This window comes from Silurus meridionalis, chromosome 21 (genome assembly GCF_014805685.1).
Source record: "Silurus meridionalis isolate SWU-2019-XX chromosome 21, ASM1480568v1, whole genome shotgun sequence".
NCBI lineage: Eukaryota > Metazoa > Chordata > Actinopteri > Siluriformes > Siluridae > Silurus > Silurus meridionalis.
The window spans coordinates 9694459-9713481 of NC_060904.1; the positions used below are offsets into that span (position 1 = coordinate 9694459).

The 19023-nt window shown below is 37.3% G+C and overlaps 1 protein-coding gene across 3 annotated transcripts in view; it reads right to left on the reverse strand.

The window, feature by feature from the left end:
* LOC124403767 (dnaJ homolog subfamily C member 13-like) overlaps positions 1-19023 on the reverse strand; it is a 97557-nt gene that overhangs the window by 60858 nt on the left and 17676 nt on the right. For all 3 annotated transcript variants that reach the window (XM_046877512.1, XM_046877511.1, XM_046877510.1), the window contains exons 5-11: positions 16060-16101; positions 15465-15665; positions 12194-12400; positions 10775-10870; positions 9444-9535; positions 7676-7842; positions 3861-3940 (exon numbers count right to left, since the gene is read on the reverse strand). In XM_046877512.1, coding sequence (XP_046733468.1) covers positions 3861-3940; positions 7676-7842; positions 9444-9535; positions 10775-10870; positions 12194-12400; positions 15465-15665; positions 16060-16101 — 885 coding nt within the window. The remainder of the gene's footprint in view (positions 1-3860; positions 3941-7675; positions 7843-9443; positions 9536-10774; positions 10871-12193; positions 12401-15464; positions 15666-16059; positions 16102-19023) is intronic.

Genomic DNA, 19023 nt, shown 5'->3' on the forward strand with positions numbered 1-19023 from the left:
AAAATGTATGTAAATTTAATGTAGGGTGAATAACATTGTTAACAATTTGGAAAATTAAGGCACACAATTAGCAACAATTAGCTACAACAAACAGGCCATGAGGGAATACCTAAATGATTAGGTAATAAAGTAATATCCACATGAATTGATGCATTGTGCATTGTGAAACCTTTTAAACAGTCAGCAGTTTGTGCTTCAGTAGCTCTTCTGTGGGATCAAATCAGACCGGCTAGCCTTTGCTCCCCATATTTATTCAGAGAAAAACAAAATTCTTAAGAGTTTCAAGGCTTTTAAGCTCCACTGTATACTGAAAGGTAGATAATATAAGCTAGGCAGAATCTTATAAACAGAAATTGTACAAGATTTTTTAGATGGACTTTTATAGGGGCACTTGACTTTTCCAGCCATATGTAGTTCTGCCACAAACATTTGAATTTTATTAAGTCTAAACTTCTGATCTGTACAAGAGAATCTCCATCTATGAATGCTGTTAATAGACTGTTCATAGTTCAGAGTTCAACACAATCATCCCTTGGCTCCTGATTGAGAAGCTGAGCCGACTGGGCCTGAACACCTCCCCCTGCAACTGGATCCTGGACTGCCTGACTGGGAGACCTTAGTCAGTCCTGGTTTGGGAATGGTCTCTTCAGCACCATCACTCTGAGCACTGGAGCCCTTCAGGGCTGTATGCTCAGCCCACTGCTGTTCACTCTGCTGACTCACGAGCGTGTAGCAATGCACAGCTCGATTCACATCATCAAGTTCGCTGATGACACGACTGTGGTGGGTCTCATCAACAGTTAAAGGCCTGGTGTTGAGCCAACAACCTGTCTCTGAACGAAAACCAAAATAGTTGGTTGTGAACTTCAAGAGAGCACAAAGTGGCAATTCTCCACTGATGATCGATGGATCCTCCATGGAACACCTAATTTGTCACTCAACACCAGCTCCATCAGCAAGAAAGCCCAGCAGCGCCTCTACTTCCTGAGAAGGCTGAGGAAAACCCATCTTCCTCCTCCCATCCTAACCATGTTCTACAGAGGGACCATCGAGAGCATCCTGATCAGCTACATCACTGCCTGGATTGGGAACTGCACCATCTCAGATCGCAAAACCCTACAGAGGATAGTGAGAATAGCTGAGAAGATCATTGGAGTCTTTCTCCCCTCCATCACAGACATTTACACCACACACTGCATCCGCAAAGCCAACATTTTGGTTGACCCTATACACACACTCTTCACCCTTCTGCCATCAGGGAAGAGGTTCCGAAGCATTCAAAGCCATTAGACTCCTCAACACACAGAACTGACCTGTACCAAACTCATACACACTCATACAACTGTGTATTACTGAAATGCACAACCTAAACTCAACACACACTAATTACTCATCTCAATCTATTCCACCACCCATATTATATTTATATTTAACCATATTATACTGTTACATGCTGTTTTGCACCTCTCGACTGCTGCTACTGCTGTTTTTCCACTAAATTGTGTTTATGTTTACAAATACACTCTTGTTTATAGTCCTCTTTTACACATTACTGCACAATCATAGTATACAATAGGTTTAATGATGTAGTTCTATGTTGTTAAATGTAGCACCTGATGTTCTGGAGGAACATTCTCATTTCACTGCATGCTGCGTCAGCTATATATGGTAGAAATGACAATAAAAGCTTCATGACTCTTAAACTTGATATAGACTGGCCTATTACTAAAGATGCCTTTTTAAACACAAAAAAATTGTTTAATGCTTACATTTAAACATCCACCGCTTCACCTTCCATTCACAGCTACATAGGCTGTTATGGTACCTCATGTCAACATTTAAGCAATAAAATTCTGTGCCAAAAATAATCACTATGCATGTAGATACTAACCATGGTCCTCTTACTCTTGAATTAGATTTTAATTAGCTACCCTTGTTTACAGAATAGAACCCCTTACATACTTGCCGAAAAAGCCAAAAAAAATCGCTTGCCAGGCAGTTAAGTTATTGAAATGTGACCACACAAGAGTAAACAATATAATGGGGATTCACCTAAAAAATAATAATAAACAATTTCAGGGATATTATGATAATGTATTCCTTCAAGATTATGTCAGAAATTGAAGTATTTTGCAGTTTTCTGAAAAAGCATAACCTCCCTCAACCTGTGTATACTCACTCCCTCAACATACTGTATTATACCTAAAAAAAAAAAAAAAAAAAAAAAAATAGAAAAAAATAAATGGATAGCTGCCTAACTCACTGCAGAATTAAATGCAAACCCTGACTACTGATTCTAACAAAATTGGTCTTTGGGAGCTCTTTGTTCACTGTTTTTCACACATCCAGGAAAATACAGTGTAGAAACTCCAAAGAAGCTTACAACACAGACTGTTGCATGCCTACAGTATAGTAAAGCATGGGGTGGATCAGTAATGGTTTAGGCTGCAAAATCATAGCATTCAATAGGCCAAATACTTATGGGAGATAGGCGAGTCACCGCCAAGAATTAACAAACAATTGTGCACCCAATGGTTTTAACATTCTACCCTCAAGGTGGTCCTGGGTATCAAGATAATAATGTACCAATACACACAGCAATGTTTTTTTTCTAACCCTGAGCATGAGTGGTTTGATGAGAATGACAGATAAGTTCTCTCCCATTGCCTGTGTAGTCACTAGACCTAAATATTAGAGCGCTACATTGGGATGTTTTAGAGGAATTCAGGAAACATTTTCCTCCAACAGCATCATGTCACACACAACAGGCATGGTGTCACAAATAATTAATTGCTGACAGTCAATATGCCTGATGTGTCAACATTTCTCTAAACCTGAAATTAGTTTTGAGTAACTGACATTTAAGACACAATATGGGAAAATATGTGAGCCTTCTCCAAATTTTTGCATACAAACTTGAAAGGAAAGAAATTTAAATTTCACGAAACAATTCTTTCTTTTGAAACCCCCAACCTGCTCAGCATGCCCCTGTGAATTAAGCAAAGTTCTTATTTTACAGTTAATGTGGCACAGTGGCCAGAACAGAAACCTATTCTAAACTACAATTAACTACTTTAGGATGAACTGTAAATGGAAAGTGTGTGTCAGGTCTCTATGCACATTATCACTACCCAATGTTACTCATGTCCTTGCAGCAGAATGAACACATCTCTATAGTAAGGTTTTAAAATCTAGTTAAAAACCTTTCCAAATAACTAAAGCTTATTATAACAGCAAAAAACGATTAAAATAAAAAATCCCCCTGAAGAAAAAAACACAATAGAGCATTTTGTTTGGCCTTTTTGGGTTTTGCTCAGTCAACAAAAGTAGCTCCCAAAGCAGCCCTAACTACTGTAGAAAGAAAAGAAAGTAATATAGCAAATAGAGACAAGCAGTGTGAGACATACAGTGTATTGTACATGTGTTGATATACTAAATATCAGCACTCTTGAAAAGGCACTTTCCAACTGAATTAGTAAAAAAAGTTTTAAACATGTAAAGGATGAAGTGGCATGAATGAAAAATAGCCAGCTAGTAAATTTTTCACAATCTGTTGCTACTAATGGAGAATCAGAATATAAAGAGAACATTTGGCTATATTGTACATAATTGTTTTGTTTATAGAACTGTTATAAACAAACAAAATAATGCAATACCACATGCACAATTGTAAGTTCATAGTAAAAATCAGTTGTGCCATTATTCAAGATAAGCAAACTCTTGCTCCTGTGATGGCCACAGCTTAATTTCAAAAGAACAACAAGCTGTTAAGGTTTAATGTATTTACTTTGCTTAATGATAGTATTGATGTATTAATTTAAAATGTTAAATATATAAATATCTGATAAAGGGTAACTTACATCTTGAGTGACGGCATGTAGAACTCCACTGTAAGAAATGTTGGCGTTGAACCTGAATACTGCATCAGCAAAATTTCCATCTATTTATTAAAGACAGTTACAAATACATTAAAAGATTTAAATTGTAGTTTTTAAAAAAATGTATAAAAATATTTAAGTTCCAGACGAAAATATGCATTATGATTTGGGTATTCAGTACAAGTCAAAAGCTTGGACACCACCTCCTACAGAGATTTTTTTCTTAATTATTATATTTTCAACATTGTACATTAATACTGAAGACATCCAAACTATAAAAGAACATTCATGGATTTATTTAATATTTTCAATTTATCAAACTAGACACCTGATATGATGTAGAGAAGAAAGGTAGATATGTTGTGAAGGAGTGTGCTGGTACCGATCTTTAAGAACAAGGGGGCTGTGCAGACCTGCAGTAACTACGGGGGAATTAAGTTGTTCAGTCACACCATGAAGTTATGGAAAAGAGTAGTGGAAGCCAGGCTGAGAGAAGAAGAGGTGACCATATGTAAGCAGCAGTATGGTTTTATGCAGAGGAAGAGCACCACATATGCATTATTTGCTTTGAGAATGTTGATGGAGAAGTATAGGTCAGAAGAAGTTGCATTGTGTGTTTGTGGATTTAGAGAAAGCATACGACAGGGTGCCAAGAGAGGAGTTGTGGTATTGTACTTTAGAGAAGTATGTGAGGGTAGTGCAGGACATGTATGAGGACAGTGTGACAGCACTAAAGTGTGCAGTAGGAACGACAGACGGGTTCAAGGTGGAGGTTGGACTGCATCAAGGATCGGTTCTGAGCCCTTTCCTGTTTGCAGTGGTGATGGACAGGTTGACAGACGAGGTCAGACAGGAGCCTCCATAGACTATGATGTTTGCAGATGATTTTGTTATTTGTGGTGAGAGTAGGGAGCAGGTGGAAAATAGCCTGGAGAGGTGGAGGGACGTGCTGGACAGAAGGGGAATGAAAGTCAGTAGGAGTGAGACATACATATGTGTGAACGAGAGGGAGGGCAGTGGAGTGGTGTGGTTGCAGGCAGAAGAGGTGGTGAAGGTGGTGGATTTCAAGTACATGGGGTCAACAGTGCAAAGTAATGGAGAGTGTGTTAGAGAAGTGAAGAAAAGTGTGCAGGCAGAGTGGAGTGGGTGGAGAATAGTGGCAGGAGTTATTTGTGATAGAAGGGTATCTGCTAGAGTGAAAGGAAAAGTTTATAGGACTGTGGTGAGACCTCCTATGTTGTATGGTTTAGAGACAGAGGACTACGGCAGCCAGGCCAAACCTCTCCCACAACAGTTCCACCACCTGAGGGGGAGGAAGAATCGACTACCCTTACAAGGGTTCTCCTCGACAGGAGATCCCCCCCGCATTAAGTTCTCTCGGGACATGAGTCGCACGTAACAAATGAAAATGCTTCATGCACCACACCATGAGTTCTCCTGCTAGACTGTGAAGTTGAGAACGTCCCACCCCCCTCTGGCGATTTATATATGCCACCACTGTTGTGTTGTCCGATCTAACCAAGACGAAATATTTCAATGCTAGAAACACCGTTAACAGTACCAGGAGGTTTATGTGCGCATTCCATAGCGAGATAGGCTATTTCCCTTTCGCAATCCTGCCTTTGCACACTGCCATAGTCACTTACTTTTATCAGGGAAACAGCTCTCAGTGTGGTTCGATTTTTCCAGTGGCGTAGAGTGCCCAAGCAAGGTCACAATCACCTTGTGGTTGAGGTGGCGCTTCAGACATAAGCACTGTGCTACCCAGCAGTGAAAGTTTTCTCATTCACAACAGTCCCAAATGGATGATAGACACTGCTAAGGCCATCAGTCTTAGAAGGCACAAACATTTTCTGAATGGGACTGTCTTCCATCTCTGGAAGAGGGTGAGACAACCACAAATCAACCTGATGCGCTCCTTTGATACAGATCTGAGTTCAGCCTGAGACCCAGGTAAATAATTTCCTGTGTGGGCACTCAACAGCTTTTTGTCTCGTTTATTTTGATGCCTAAGCCTTTCAGGTGAGACACAAGCATATTCGTATCCACCTCTGCGGTGACTAAGAAGTCCCGCTGTTCTCAGCTGTGTTACTGCAGCCTTGACACATTTGGTAAGGATCCTTGGGGCTAATGCACAGAAATTTTTTTCCCCAAATGAGAACAATTGTGGAACCTTCTGACATCTCTCTTATATAACCCCATGGGTAGAGAGGGAAGAAGCAACATCTTGGGTACTGGGCGAACTGGTGCCAATACTCCAACCGGAGAACCTTTTTTTTTTTTAGCATTGTTCTTGATTCACTCCCCAACACTTCTTTGGTAGAGGGGGAAACAAGACTCCTGTGCTGAGTAGAGGGGTGCTACATTGATTCTGTGAGAGCTATAGCCCCTCTTTTGACCCAAAACCAGACCACAGGATAGGTTTCCAGTCTCTTCTTCCCTCCCTTAGGGTTAGCTGGGGGATGCATAGCCAGAACGAGAACGGGGCAGGGACCGTCAGCAGCAGTGTGTATATCGAGAGGTGGGACTCGCGCATCACTGTCGTGATTGGTCTGTCAACTGATAGGCATCGTGTGATTCCAGGATTTCTTCACGCCCAAAGCAATTCCCAGAGTAAGATACCAAACGGATGCTTGAAAGACAACTTATGAGAATGCCATGAGTGTGCCAAGCGGTCTTCAAAAGGTAATTATATTTAATCATTATTTGAACCCCTGCTGGTCCCCTTATAATTAAATTAAGATTTAGAATTTTTAATGGTAGGTTTATTTTAACAGAGACAGAATATACAAAAATAAACAAATGAATATTATATATTAATTTATTTTTATTTGATCGCATGTAATAAGTATTTGATCCCCTACCAACCAGCAAGAATTTTCAACACCAAACACGCAAATTAATCCTGTCCCTTTAACAAAGATTTCCTAATATCAACTCATTATGTACATAAAAGACACCAGTCACAGAATCAACCTCTTCCATTCAAACCTCTCCACCACCATAAGCAAGACCAAAGAGCTGTCAAAGGATGTCAGGGGCCAATGAAATTGCACACACACAATATATTACACACACAAAAATACTTTCATCATAGTTTGGAAGTCTTCAGTATTAATATTTGAATAATAATGTTATGTTTTGAGCATGGCCACTTTAAGACAAAAAACAGGGCTACTACACCTTTGTTTGCATGACACACACATCAGCAATATTCATGTTTATCTATCCATTATTATGAATGTTTATGTGTTTATGAATGTTTATTATAGAGATAGCAATTTTACTGCAACTACTAAACACAAATATATCTGCACTTAATCTCCATACCATATGGTCGACACTGTTGTCGCCATCTACAATTATGTCCATAAGTAGTTCGCAGTGATTTTCCTTTGTATACTAACAAAATGTATTTGAAAATAAGCACTCAATAAGTGACTAAAGTGTAAAATTGACCTTTGAGAGAATTAACAAGAAATACTGGCTTAATCATTTATGAGTTACAGACATATTTCATGAAGTCATGCAAAAGTTATTTGGGTGTGGAATGTTGGGGTTGTAACAGTAATTTTGTTGGTTTACAATGCACCACCATGATTATTTTCTATTAATAGAATGCCCAATCAAGTTTTACTTTTTACTCATCATTAACAAAGGTGTCAAACAAGAAAATAAAGGGGCAATACATAAAGATATAAAAATGATGAGTTTAATTATAAACAAACAAACAAAAAAATGACACTGATGAGTGGTTTCAGTGATAAATACTGATGATTTCAAAACACTCTACATACTGGGTGGAGCGGCGAGGAATTTGAGATGGAGGCTCTCTACCTCCTCATCAACAGGCATGCTGAGAAGTCCCCAGCGCTGCCCTCTTTGAGTTGGAGCCATTTTTACACACACATCTCTGTTTCCAGATGCTCGCACACCATCCAACAGACTGGCCATCAGGGAGTCCCTAGAGAGTAAAAGGAAGAAACAGGGGAGGAAGGGAGGAAGAAAGAGCATTTTTTTTTGTAGTGTTAATGGAAAGATGCACTCCAAATGTGATATTAGTTACAGAAACACCTTCACAAAGAAAAAAAAGAAAAAATATATATAAAAAAAAATAATAATAATCCAAAATATCCAACTATATACATTAATGCAGTAAGATGATAATTATTAGCCTATAGAGCAAAATCTTAAAAGTATGCACAGGTAATAAAGCCAAATAATACTTTGTAAAGACAGACATGGACATCTTTGACATGGACATCTTTTTTCCCCTTCATGAAAAAAAAGAACCAACATATTTTTTCCTCAAAATTACTTGAAGCAAACAAAAGTAATCGACATCCATTATTGTTTTTTCCATATTCAATAAAAATCAGACTGTGAAGCCAAATGTTTTGTTAAATTAAAAGCACTGACAAAACGGACGTGATGAGCCACTTGTTTTTACTTCAAAAGATGCTTCTCCAGACTGCATGTTTCAGCTCTTTCCATAGATGATTGATACAATTCATATAAAAGCTCATAGAAGGCCATTTTAAAATAGGCCAGTGTTACCCATTCTCGGGTGCATGTGATGTTTTCAACCTCCCTGAACATGGAAAAAGTTGGTTACAGTCACATGGACCTTAAAGTTAATAATATTTGTATCTGTAGTTACAGAAACACCTGGCTGCTTTGTTTACCATTAAAATGCTTGTCTATTAATTTCTTTATGACCTCACACAACTCTCTCCTTTGCTTTCTTATGTCCATGTCCAGTGTGATGTACACAAAGATTACAAACAGTATTACACAAATATAACAAACAGCAGCATAGCAACGATCACATAAATAATTTTGTTTAAATTATGCAGAATGATTAGAAACTTTAAGTTGTGTGACAGTAATTAAAACAATCTGTTCAAAAAAAAAATCAAAAACAGAGTTACACCCTAATGACATACTCGTTGTGTTCATTGTTTATGACCCTTCCTTATTTGGTTTTATTGGCTGCTTAGCCTTACTAGTTGACCACTATATTATTCTATATATAGTAAAATTATATAGTGTATAGTTATTTATAAACCAAATGCTGATGTCTGAACCAGTGATTTTGAATAAAAGTTACTCTTGCTGTTATTTGATTAAACTTTTGAGAGAGAGAAACTTTGCTATCTGACTTATAGGCTTTTTTGTGCCATTTCCCTGAAGCTTTAAGCAGAAAGTAACAGAGCAAAGGTGCCTTATCTATATTTCATCATATAAAATTAAAAAGGACTCAACGGATACAATTGTTTATATATTTTTTCTTTGGGTACTAACAAATTTGTCAGTCATTTTTCATTTGTTTATTTAAAATATTCAGTCAAATTAGTTTTTTTTTTATTTGTTAATGTAGGTTTGTTTGTTTATGCATGCATGTATGCATTTATTTAAATACTTCATTTGCACTGAATATTTAATGTATTAGAAACTAAAAAAGAAAGGTAAAATCATCATGGGAAAATGCTACGGTTTTTGAAAAACATTTCTTGCATTAAAATAAATCCATAAATAAATCAAATTTCTGATATTTTTTCTTACCTATCTGTGGAGCAGTACTTTCGTATCTGTCCCCTGATAAACTCGACTGTGAATATCTGAGGGTTCTCAGCATCACAGATGAGCGCGAAAACCTGTAGCATCACCAATACAATTAGTTCACCATATCCTTACTGAGAGGAAATAACCACTAGTAAGGTCTTTAAAAAGTACTCGAAAACTTACCATACATAGAAGAAATAAACTCTTTAGCGAATTGTATACCATAATATATCACTTAGTTAATATTATACATTTTATATGATTAACCTTGGAGTGAAATTTGGGAAAATGGACAGTGTTTTACCGTAATTTCCGGACTATAAAGCACACCCATATATATGCCGCACCCACTGAATTTTACAAATATTTTTATTTTTAACATAAATAAGCCACACCTGTCTATAAACCTGTCTACACTAATGTACTTTACACAGGCTTTAACGAAAGACATGTTACACACGGTATAACAAGTGAAATATGTTGCGCCTCCTTTAGGAGCATAGTGGTATTTTGGGAAAAGACCGGCACAGCATTTTTCCGGTATTACTGCGTGTGTGGAGACCGAGGATTATGTCCTTAATTTTTTTCTGATGCTCATTTCTACGTTTCTTTGACTAACCCTTAATGCTGTTGCCAAGATTAATAAAAAAGCACGAGTTTTGGAAACCTGTCTGTGCTTATATGATTTCTGTTGCAACTGGAGTTACAACTCTGCAATCCCTTCACCCAGACTCAATGCACTACAACGGCTTGTATCTAAACAGTAGCCGACCAAGTAAGTCATTGTTCACTGTCTTCCTCCTTAATTTCACAACTATTTCTCTCGAGAGTTTATCTTTTGGCATCGCCATGTGTTAAAAAAAAAAATAATAAATATTTTTTTCCCTGATGCAGTGCAGCTCAGAAAACAGGTGAGGTGCGTTTTTTCGTTTCCGTTCGGAAATTTCATTGGTCTAATGTTATGTCGCTCAGTTTTTTGGCTTGAAGTTTGTGAAACTGGGAAAAATTCATAAATTAGCCGCTTCGTTGTTCAAGCCGCAGGGTTCAAAACGTAGGAAAAAAGTAGCGGCTTATAGTCCGAAAAATACGGTATATATTTAAAAAAAATAAATAAAAAAATAAAAAAAAAAAGAAAGAAAAAAACAACAACCTTTGTGCTTATGTAGAAGAAGAAAAAAACTAAAGAGTATTTTACTGAGTAGGTTTACTAAAAATAACCCTAGAGGATTGGATTATTACATGCCAAAAGTATATTTGCATAACTTCATTGCATGAAGTTGATTTATATTTGCTATCAAATTGAATATTTCAGTTCAAACAGCATTGCTTACCTCTTCAAAGGGTTTGATGGTCACAATGTTGTAAGAGGCAGGGTCTCTTTCCACCAGAGAAGTCTCTGTGAGGGCTAGGATCCTTTTAACAGGCTCCTTAGGAACACAAAGCAAAATAAAACTGGGACTACATTAATATAACAGTGGTATATTATGGTTTACTGTAATTTAAAATAATATAAAAAAACAGCTAAATCATTTTTCTAAAGAAAGATGGACAGATAGAGAGCCATTTAGACAGACGTTCAACAAGCAGTGGTGAATTTGAATTAGCTTGAATTTCACGTCTTGTGTTTGTTCATTTTATCATAATCCAGGGAATTACAGAAAAAAGTACATTTAGCAGAAATTCTTCAAATGTTATAAGGAAAATTTTGTTACATATTTTAAGATAACATAATCAGAGAACCTGGGTACATTTGCCACATGGTGATGCACAGATGCAATGCTGAGATTCAGCTTTGACATCCTTTTTTTTTTTATCAAATTTTTTGGTTCTGACAGAATATGTAAGCCAAGTATAGTGATTTTTTTTATTAAAAATTTTAATATCTCAAGCATAGAATGGTTAGAGCAGTTGACAACTTAGGTCAAAATGTTTCATAAAACCTACCCAGTCAGTTGGAAAAATTTTACAGCTGTGTACCAAACACTTCTATAATCTACGGTTTACACCTTATATGTTTTACTATATGTGCATTAGTTATTGCTATTTTTGCTGAAATGTATATTTAAACACTTGTCTGGTTCCATGTGTAAGTTCATTTTGCAACTGGGTTTTAATACAACTTATAAGTACATTTAGGGTGTACTCACTCAGCTATTCTGACAATAATAGCTGTATGTTGAGTTATTTTCAGAGGACAGTAAATCTATAGTATATAGTATACTGCTATATAAGCTTCACATTGACTACTCTAAAATATATATTAGTTTCATTTCTATAGTACTGTCCCTTGGGAAGATATAGAAAACTGTTGCTGAAATGTGATGGGTGTACATGTTCGGTACATGTAAAACAATTATACTGTATAATCAGTTCTACAGTATACCGCATTTGAAATTAAAGAGCAAAAGGTTTCCTGTGCATTTTGCACAGGCAGGACTCGAATACACAACAATAAACGTATTTTGTGACAGCAAATTAAAGTTATTAATTATAAAGTCTATATTCAAATTAAATTGGTATTTTTTCTTTACATCTCCAAAAATATTTAATGCATATAAGCATAAAATGTAATGCTTTCTAATGCCATTTAATGCCTTAATTTTCACATAATCCAATATGGCATATTAATGCCCCATGGAACCCTGTTTAGTGTGTGTGTGTGTGTGTGTGTGTGTGTGTGTGTGTGTGTGTATATGTGTGTGTGTGTGTGTGTGTGTGTGTGTGTGTGTGTGTGTGTGTGTGTCTCTCACCGCATGCCGTGGGGAGATCTTTTGCACTACAAATTCGGCAAGGGATGTGATATTCTCGTCTGAACCATACTTGCCGAGCCTCTCAGTGGCAAAGCCTTCAAAGCTTATAGGCTCCTTTCTCACACGCAAGATTATACCAATAAAATTTCCAGCGTGCTCAATAGCACTGCGAATGATTTCATCACGGTGCTCTGACGCAAAGAGATGCTAAAGAAAAGAGAAATTTTTATTTATTTTATTCAAGAAACATAAACATACATAGGAACCGGTCTTAAAAAAAGCAACATTAGAACATTTACAACACAGCCTATTTAAGCTACTTAATTGAGTTAGTATGTGCAAAGCATGTACTATTACTACTAATTTGAAATATATGTAATAGGGTTTCAAGAATATTTGTTTATACTAGTTGAACCGTAATTAAACATGATGGACTAATGGTCTTTAAAAAAAATAACTACTTCTTTCGGCTGCTCAACTTTGGGGTCGCCACTGCAGATCATCCGTCTCCATACCACCTGTCATCTACATCTGCCTCTTTCACACCAATTACCTGCATGTCTTCTCTCACCACATCCATGAACCTCCTCCTTGGTCTTCCTCTTTTCCTCCTTCCTGGTGGCTCCATCCTCAACATTCTTTTACCAATACAACTCATGTCCCTCCTCTGCACATGTCCAAACCATCTCAATCTCACCTCCCTCACCTTGTCACCAAAATATCCTACATGGGCTGTCCCTCTAATAAACTCATTTCTAATCTTGTCCATCCTCGTCACTCCCAACGAAAACCTTAACATCTTCAGTTCTGCTACCTCCAGCTCCACCTCCTGTCTTTTACTCAATGCCACTGTCTCTAATCCATACAACATCTCAGGTCTCACCACAGTCCTATAAACTTTCCCTTTCACTCTCGCAGATACCCTTCTATCACAAATCACTCCTGTCACTATTCTCCACCCACTCCACACTGCCTGCACTCTTTTCTTTACTTCTCTAACACACTCTCCATTACTTTGTACTGTTGATCCCCAGGTACCTGAACTCCTCCACCTTCTCCACCTCTTCTCCCTGCAACCACACCACTCCACTGCCCTCCCTTTATGCACATGTACTCTGTCTTACTCCTACTGACTTTCATTCCCCTTCTCTCCAGCGCATATCTCCACCCCTCAAGGCTCTTCTCAACCTGCTTACTACTCTCACCACAAATCACCCGCAAACATCATAGTCCAGGGAGACTCCTGTCTGACCTCGTCCCTCAACCTGTCCATCACCACTGCAAACAGGAAAGGGCTCAGGGCCGATCCTTGATGCAGTCCAACCTTCACCCTGAACCAGTCTGTCGTTCCTACTGCACACTTCACTGCTGTCACACTGTCCTCATACATGTCCTGCACCACCCTCACATACTTCTCTGACACACCTGACTTCCTCATACAATACCACAACTCCTCTCTTGGCACTCTGTCGTACACTTTCTCTAAATCCACAAACACACAATGCAACTCCTTCTGACCTTCTCTATACTTCTCCATCAACATCTTAAAAGCAAATAAGGCATCTGTGGTGCTCTTCCTCGGCATGAAACCATACTGTTCCTCACAGATGGTGACCTCTTCTCTCAGCCTGGCTTCCACTACTCTTTCCCATAACTTCATGTTGTGACTGATCAACTTAATTCCCCTGTAGTTACTGCAGGTCTGCACATCTCCCTTTTGCTTAAAGATTGTTACCAGCACACTCCTTCTCCATTCTTCAGGCATCCTCTCACCTTCCAGTATCTTGTTAAACAATCTGGTTAAAAACTCCACTGCCATCTCTCCTAAACATCTCCACGCTTCTACAGGTATGTCATCTGGTCCAACCAACTTTCCACTCTTCATCCTCTTAATCGCTGCTCTCACTTCCTCCTTACTAATCCTATCCACATCCTGCTTCATAAACTCCACATCATTCAACCTTCTCTCCCTCCAATTTTCCTCATTCATTAGCTGCTCAAAATACTCCCTCCATCTTCTCCACACACTCTCCTTACTATTCAACACATTTCCATTTCCATCCTTTATTGCTCTAACTTGCAACACATCCTTCCCAGCCCGGTCCCTCTGCCTGGCCAATCGGTATAAATCCTTTTCTCCTCCCTTAGTGTTCAACCTCTCATACAGCTCCTCATATGCCTTTTCCTTGGCTTTCGCCACATTCCTCTTTACCTGCTGCCGCATCTCCTTGTACTCTTGCTTACTTTTCTCATCACTCTGACAATCCCACTTCTGTTTTGCCAACCTCTCTCTCTTTATGCTCTCCTGCACTTCCTTATTCCACCACCAGGTCTCTTTGTCTTCCTTTCTATTTCCAGTTGTCACACCAAGTACTCTTCTAGCTGCCACCCTTATCACTCCTGCAGTAGTTACCCAATTATCCAACACCTTTTCACCACCACCGAGCTCCTGTCTGACCGCTTCCCTGAACCTCACTACACTCTTCCTCCTTCAGTTTTCACCATCTTATTCTTCTTTCAGTCCTCACGCTCCTCCTCTTCTTCTTCGCCTCCAGAACCATCCTACAGACCACAATCCGATTCTGTCTAGCTACACTGTCCCCTGCCAACACCTTACAATCTCCAATCTCCTTCAGGTTGCATCTCCTACATAGAACATAGTCCACGTGTGTGCACCTTATGATCTATGATCACCTTTTTAAAATACATATTCACCACTGCCATTTCCATCCTTTTAGCAAAATCTACCACCATCTGCCCTTCTACATTCCTCTCCTTAAAACCATACCTACCCATCACCTGCTCATCACCTCTGTTCCCTTCACCTACATGCCCATTAAGGTCTGCCCCAATCACCAATCATTCTTTCCTATGTACACCATCTACCACTTCATTTAACTCACTCCAGAATCTTTCCTTCTCCTCCATCTCACAGCCAACTTGTGGAGCATAGGCACTGATGACATTTATCATCATCCCTTCAACTTCCAGCTTCACTATCACCCTATCAGAAACTCTCTTCACCTCCACTACACTCTTACTGTACTCTTCCTTCAGAATCACCCCTACATCATTGCTCTTTCCATCTATACCATTATAGAACAGTTTAATAAAAAAAAATACTTTAAGAAATACAAACTAATATAAAGATGTTCCATTAAAGAAGGGTATTTTCTGATAACAAAGGATATTTATCCTGCTTAATTCACCACTTTTTTTTTATTTTATTTTTTTCATCATGGCTTTCAGTGATCCGTTCAAGCATGCTTACCAGTCTGCTGAAGCCTCCATAGAGGATACAAAAACCCCCTTGGTAGTCTGAAACTTCTGCAAAGCCTTCGATGCAACGATAATCATAGGAACAGATAACCCGGTTGGTTTGGAGATCAATCTGGTCAATTCCCCCTGGCGTGACTTCAAGCCCCACCGTCTTCCTTGTGTCACTCCAATGATGCTTGTAGCAGTTATATCGCTGATAAGGCAACATTCAAATGTAAAATATTAAAACATCTTACAATCTAACTGATATCTATATAAAAGGTTTGTCTTTCATGCCTTTGAAACTAAAACTACTAAATTGTCAAAAAGATTGATTTGCATTCAGCAAGAAGACAATGTTCCATCTGAAATAACGTGTGGTATCTTGTTATTTAGATATGTAATAAACATATGTTTACATCCAGAGGTTCCAGTGCCTTATTACTCACATCTCATGGTCATAATTTATGGTCATAAACATGACCTTACAGCCACTTAATTTATCTAATAATCTATTCACTCAGTCAAACACAAATTAATGCTTGTCTGTGTAAGAGCAGAACTGGAATGTAACATTTACTTGTGTACAAAAGATGGAAAATACTCACTCTTCCAGTTATCTTTCCCTCAGCAAAGTCTGTTCTGAATCTCTACAGAATAGAAAAAGGCAAGTATAAGAAAACATACCAAACTTACACCATGTGTGTGTGGTGGCCTGTAAATTAACACAGGTGTAATACTACTAAGCACTACGACTACTTTTTGTAACAAATGTTTTCATTTTGCAAGTAAAAGTTTTAAGCCAACAATGAAAGTTGTTGTAATTTCTATTAGTAAATTAGTCTTTTTCATTGCATTGAAGAAGAAAAAATAAATTTTAATTAGGGCTTCACTTTGAATTTAACATCAGCAGAGAAACACACTGCTCTGTTGTCTACGATTTTAGTTGTGTTTTTTTTATTTTGGTTAGTTAAACCTAAATTTATTTATCTATTCTTTTGGAGAATATAACAATTGTTTAATTCTGAAAACAGTGATTACAATGGAACAAATAAAATTTCCACAAAGAAGAGCACAAGTGCAGGATACAAAGTGACTGGAAAGCCATGGTTTATTATTAATGTATTTGAGATCTCTCGTCCTCTAAAACATTTTAAGTGATAAAGATGTTCTCTGACCAGAATGCTGGGGTCAAATAAAAAGCAATCAAAATAGTCCTGACCAGATGCCAACCAAAATAATAAGATAGTGACATTCCACAGAGCTCTAAATTTCCACACACTTCCATATCATATGTAAGACAATAAAGACTAAATCACCATCTGACACCAAAGAACTCAACTGTGCTGCCAAACACTCCCATAGAAAAAAAATATGACAAACAACCAGCACCATAGTATAATGATCATATATGCACCTTAAATCAGGCCACTCAGAAATTAGAACATACAGTATTTGGTGTCAAACTAATTTGGTTGTATTTCAGGCATAGCATGAAGGAGAGCTTCCTGATTTAAAGAAAAGCTCTTAATGCTACTAGCTCAACATATATCTTATATGTTGAGCTTATATGTTGATCTTATATCTTATTTTATCTTATATATTTCTACCATCATAGAAAATATCAAACAATCCTGTTTTATTTAATACTGCAGCAAGATTAAATAGAAATAGGAGCACCACAGTAGAAAACACACCATCAGTAGGAAGCAGCATTGATTTATTTAAATTCTTCAATGACAACATTTAAAATATTAGGGAAAAAATCCAGACTAATTATTTAAAGCCAGAAAATTGTATAAATAATAACAATAGAATATCATATAAGCAATTACAATTTTAGAAATAACTGAATTAATTTTACTTATGTCTACATCAGTATCATCAACTTGCAATTGTACTAGATGTCTTACCTACAGGTCTCTTAAAAAAAGCTAATTCCAGAAGCAATCAAACCTCTAATAATAAATTATCCTAACCAGTGTTAAGATATTGTTTCAGTTATTTCTAAATTGTAATTGGAATAACATTTATTAAAAGTTATCAACCAGGATTTAGACTTCATCATAGCACAGAGACAACGCTGGTTACAGTGGTAAATGACCTGCTACTGAACTATGTTCAAGGTTGTGTGTCCTTGCTTATGCTTGACCATAGTCATCAAAAGATGATACCACTGATCATAATAATAATCATAATCATTCATTCAGTCTCATTATGTATAGAAGTTAAAGATATCCATCTTTCATCCCAGAAATATTGTTTAATCTTAACAGAAAGTTCGTAAATATGACGTTATTACATGATCAGAGAGATGGTAGCACCATAAGTAGTGGACAAATCAAAAGGTTGGAATATTCTCCATAGAAAATAAAAACCGCCTTAACAACATTCAGCCAGATGAAGCACACAGACTACAACAAAGAGAAGACTTAACAAAAACAAATACAGAGAGCTCACCACAAGGTGCTGACTATTGAAAAAAACTTCAAGATTTTTAAGGCTAGATTAACTTTACCAAAAACCGTGAAACTCACATAAAATATGTTTCATTTATGCTAACTGTGTGATATTTAAAGATAATGAAATAAAAATAATTTTAACAGGGACACTGTGAAAGAAGTATTTCAGAAAGTGTGGCTGTCTAACTGTCAGAATAAATAAAAACAAAAACAAAATGTTTTCACAGTTCTAAACTGTTTAACAAGCCAACATCCAGTCATATCCATCTGAAAAACACCAAAAACACCCTGTTTACTGGACCCTCAGCATTAAATGTTACCAGTAACCGCTAGCTCCATTGTTGGTGCAGCCAACAGACTATACTCCTCAAATTACAGAAAAATAAAATTGGCTAACCACTGACCAAGTTAATTAGCCTATGTTTTGTCCATCATTTCAGGCAGCAGAAGAAATTCTGTTGAGTGAAATATAGCCTGTCTAAAAGAGCATACTGCATGAAAGAAGATGCTGACATTCACGTGAAAGGTGCATTTTCACCCATATGAATTCATTCCTTCTGCTTTTGGAGTCCAGTAACTTTAACGTTCTCCAATTATACGTATGTTACATGCAATCTGATCCAAGGTTGTGGTCTTGTGACGAGAGTGCAGTATACTGTTATCATTACCATAAAAATTACATGCACAGCTCAGTGCATTCAGATTTTAAACTCACACTGTTAGTGTTGTTTAAGGATTTAAAAATTATTTCTCAGCTGAAGAAAATGTATAATAAATAAAATGCGAGTTTTAAATAGAGCTTGTGAACAAAATAAGTTTGCATGGCATAGATGCTCTAGTTGTTGAAAAGAACTAACACAGTATTTGTGTGTGTGTGTGTGTGTGTGTGTGTGTGTGTGTGTGTATATACACATATACATACATACATACATGCATATAGTACAGACCAAAAGTTTGGACACACCTTCTCATTCAAAGAGTTTTCTTTATTTTTATGACTATGAAAATTGTAGATTCACACTGAAGGCATCAAAACTATGAATGAACACATGTGGAATTATATACATAACAAAAAAAGTGTGAAACAACTGAAAAATGTCATATTCTAGG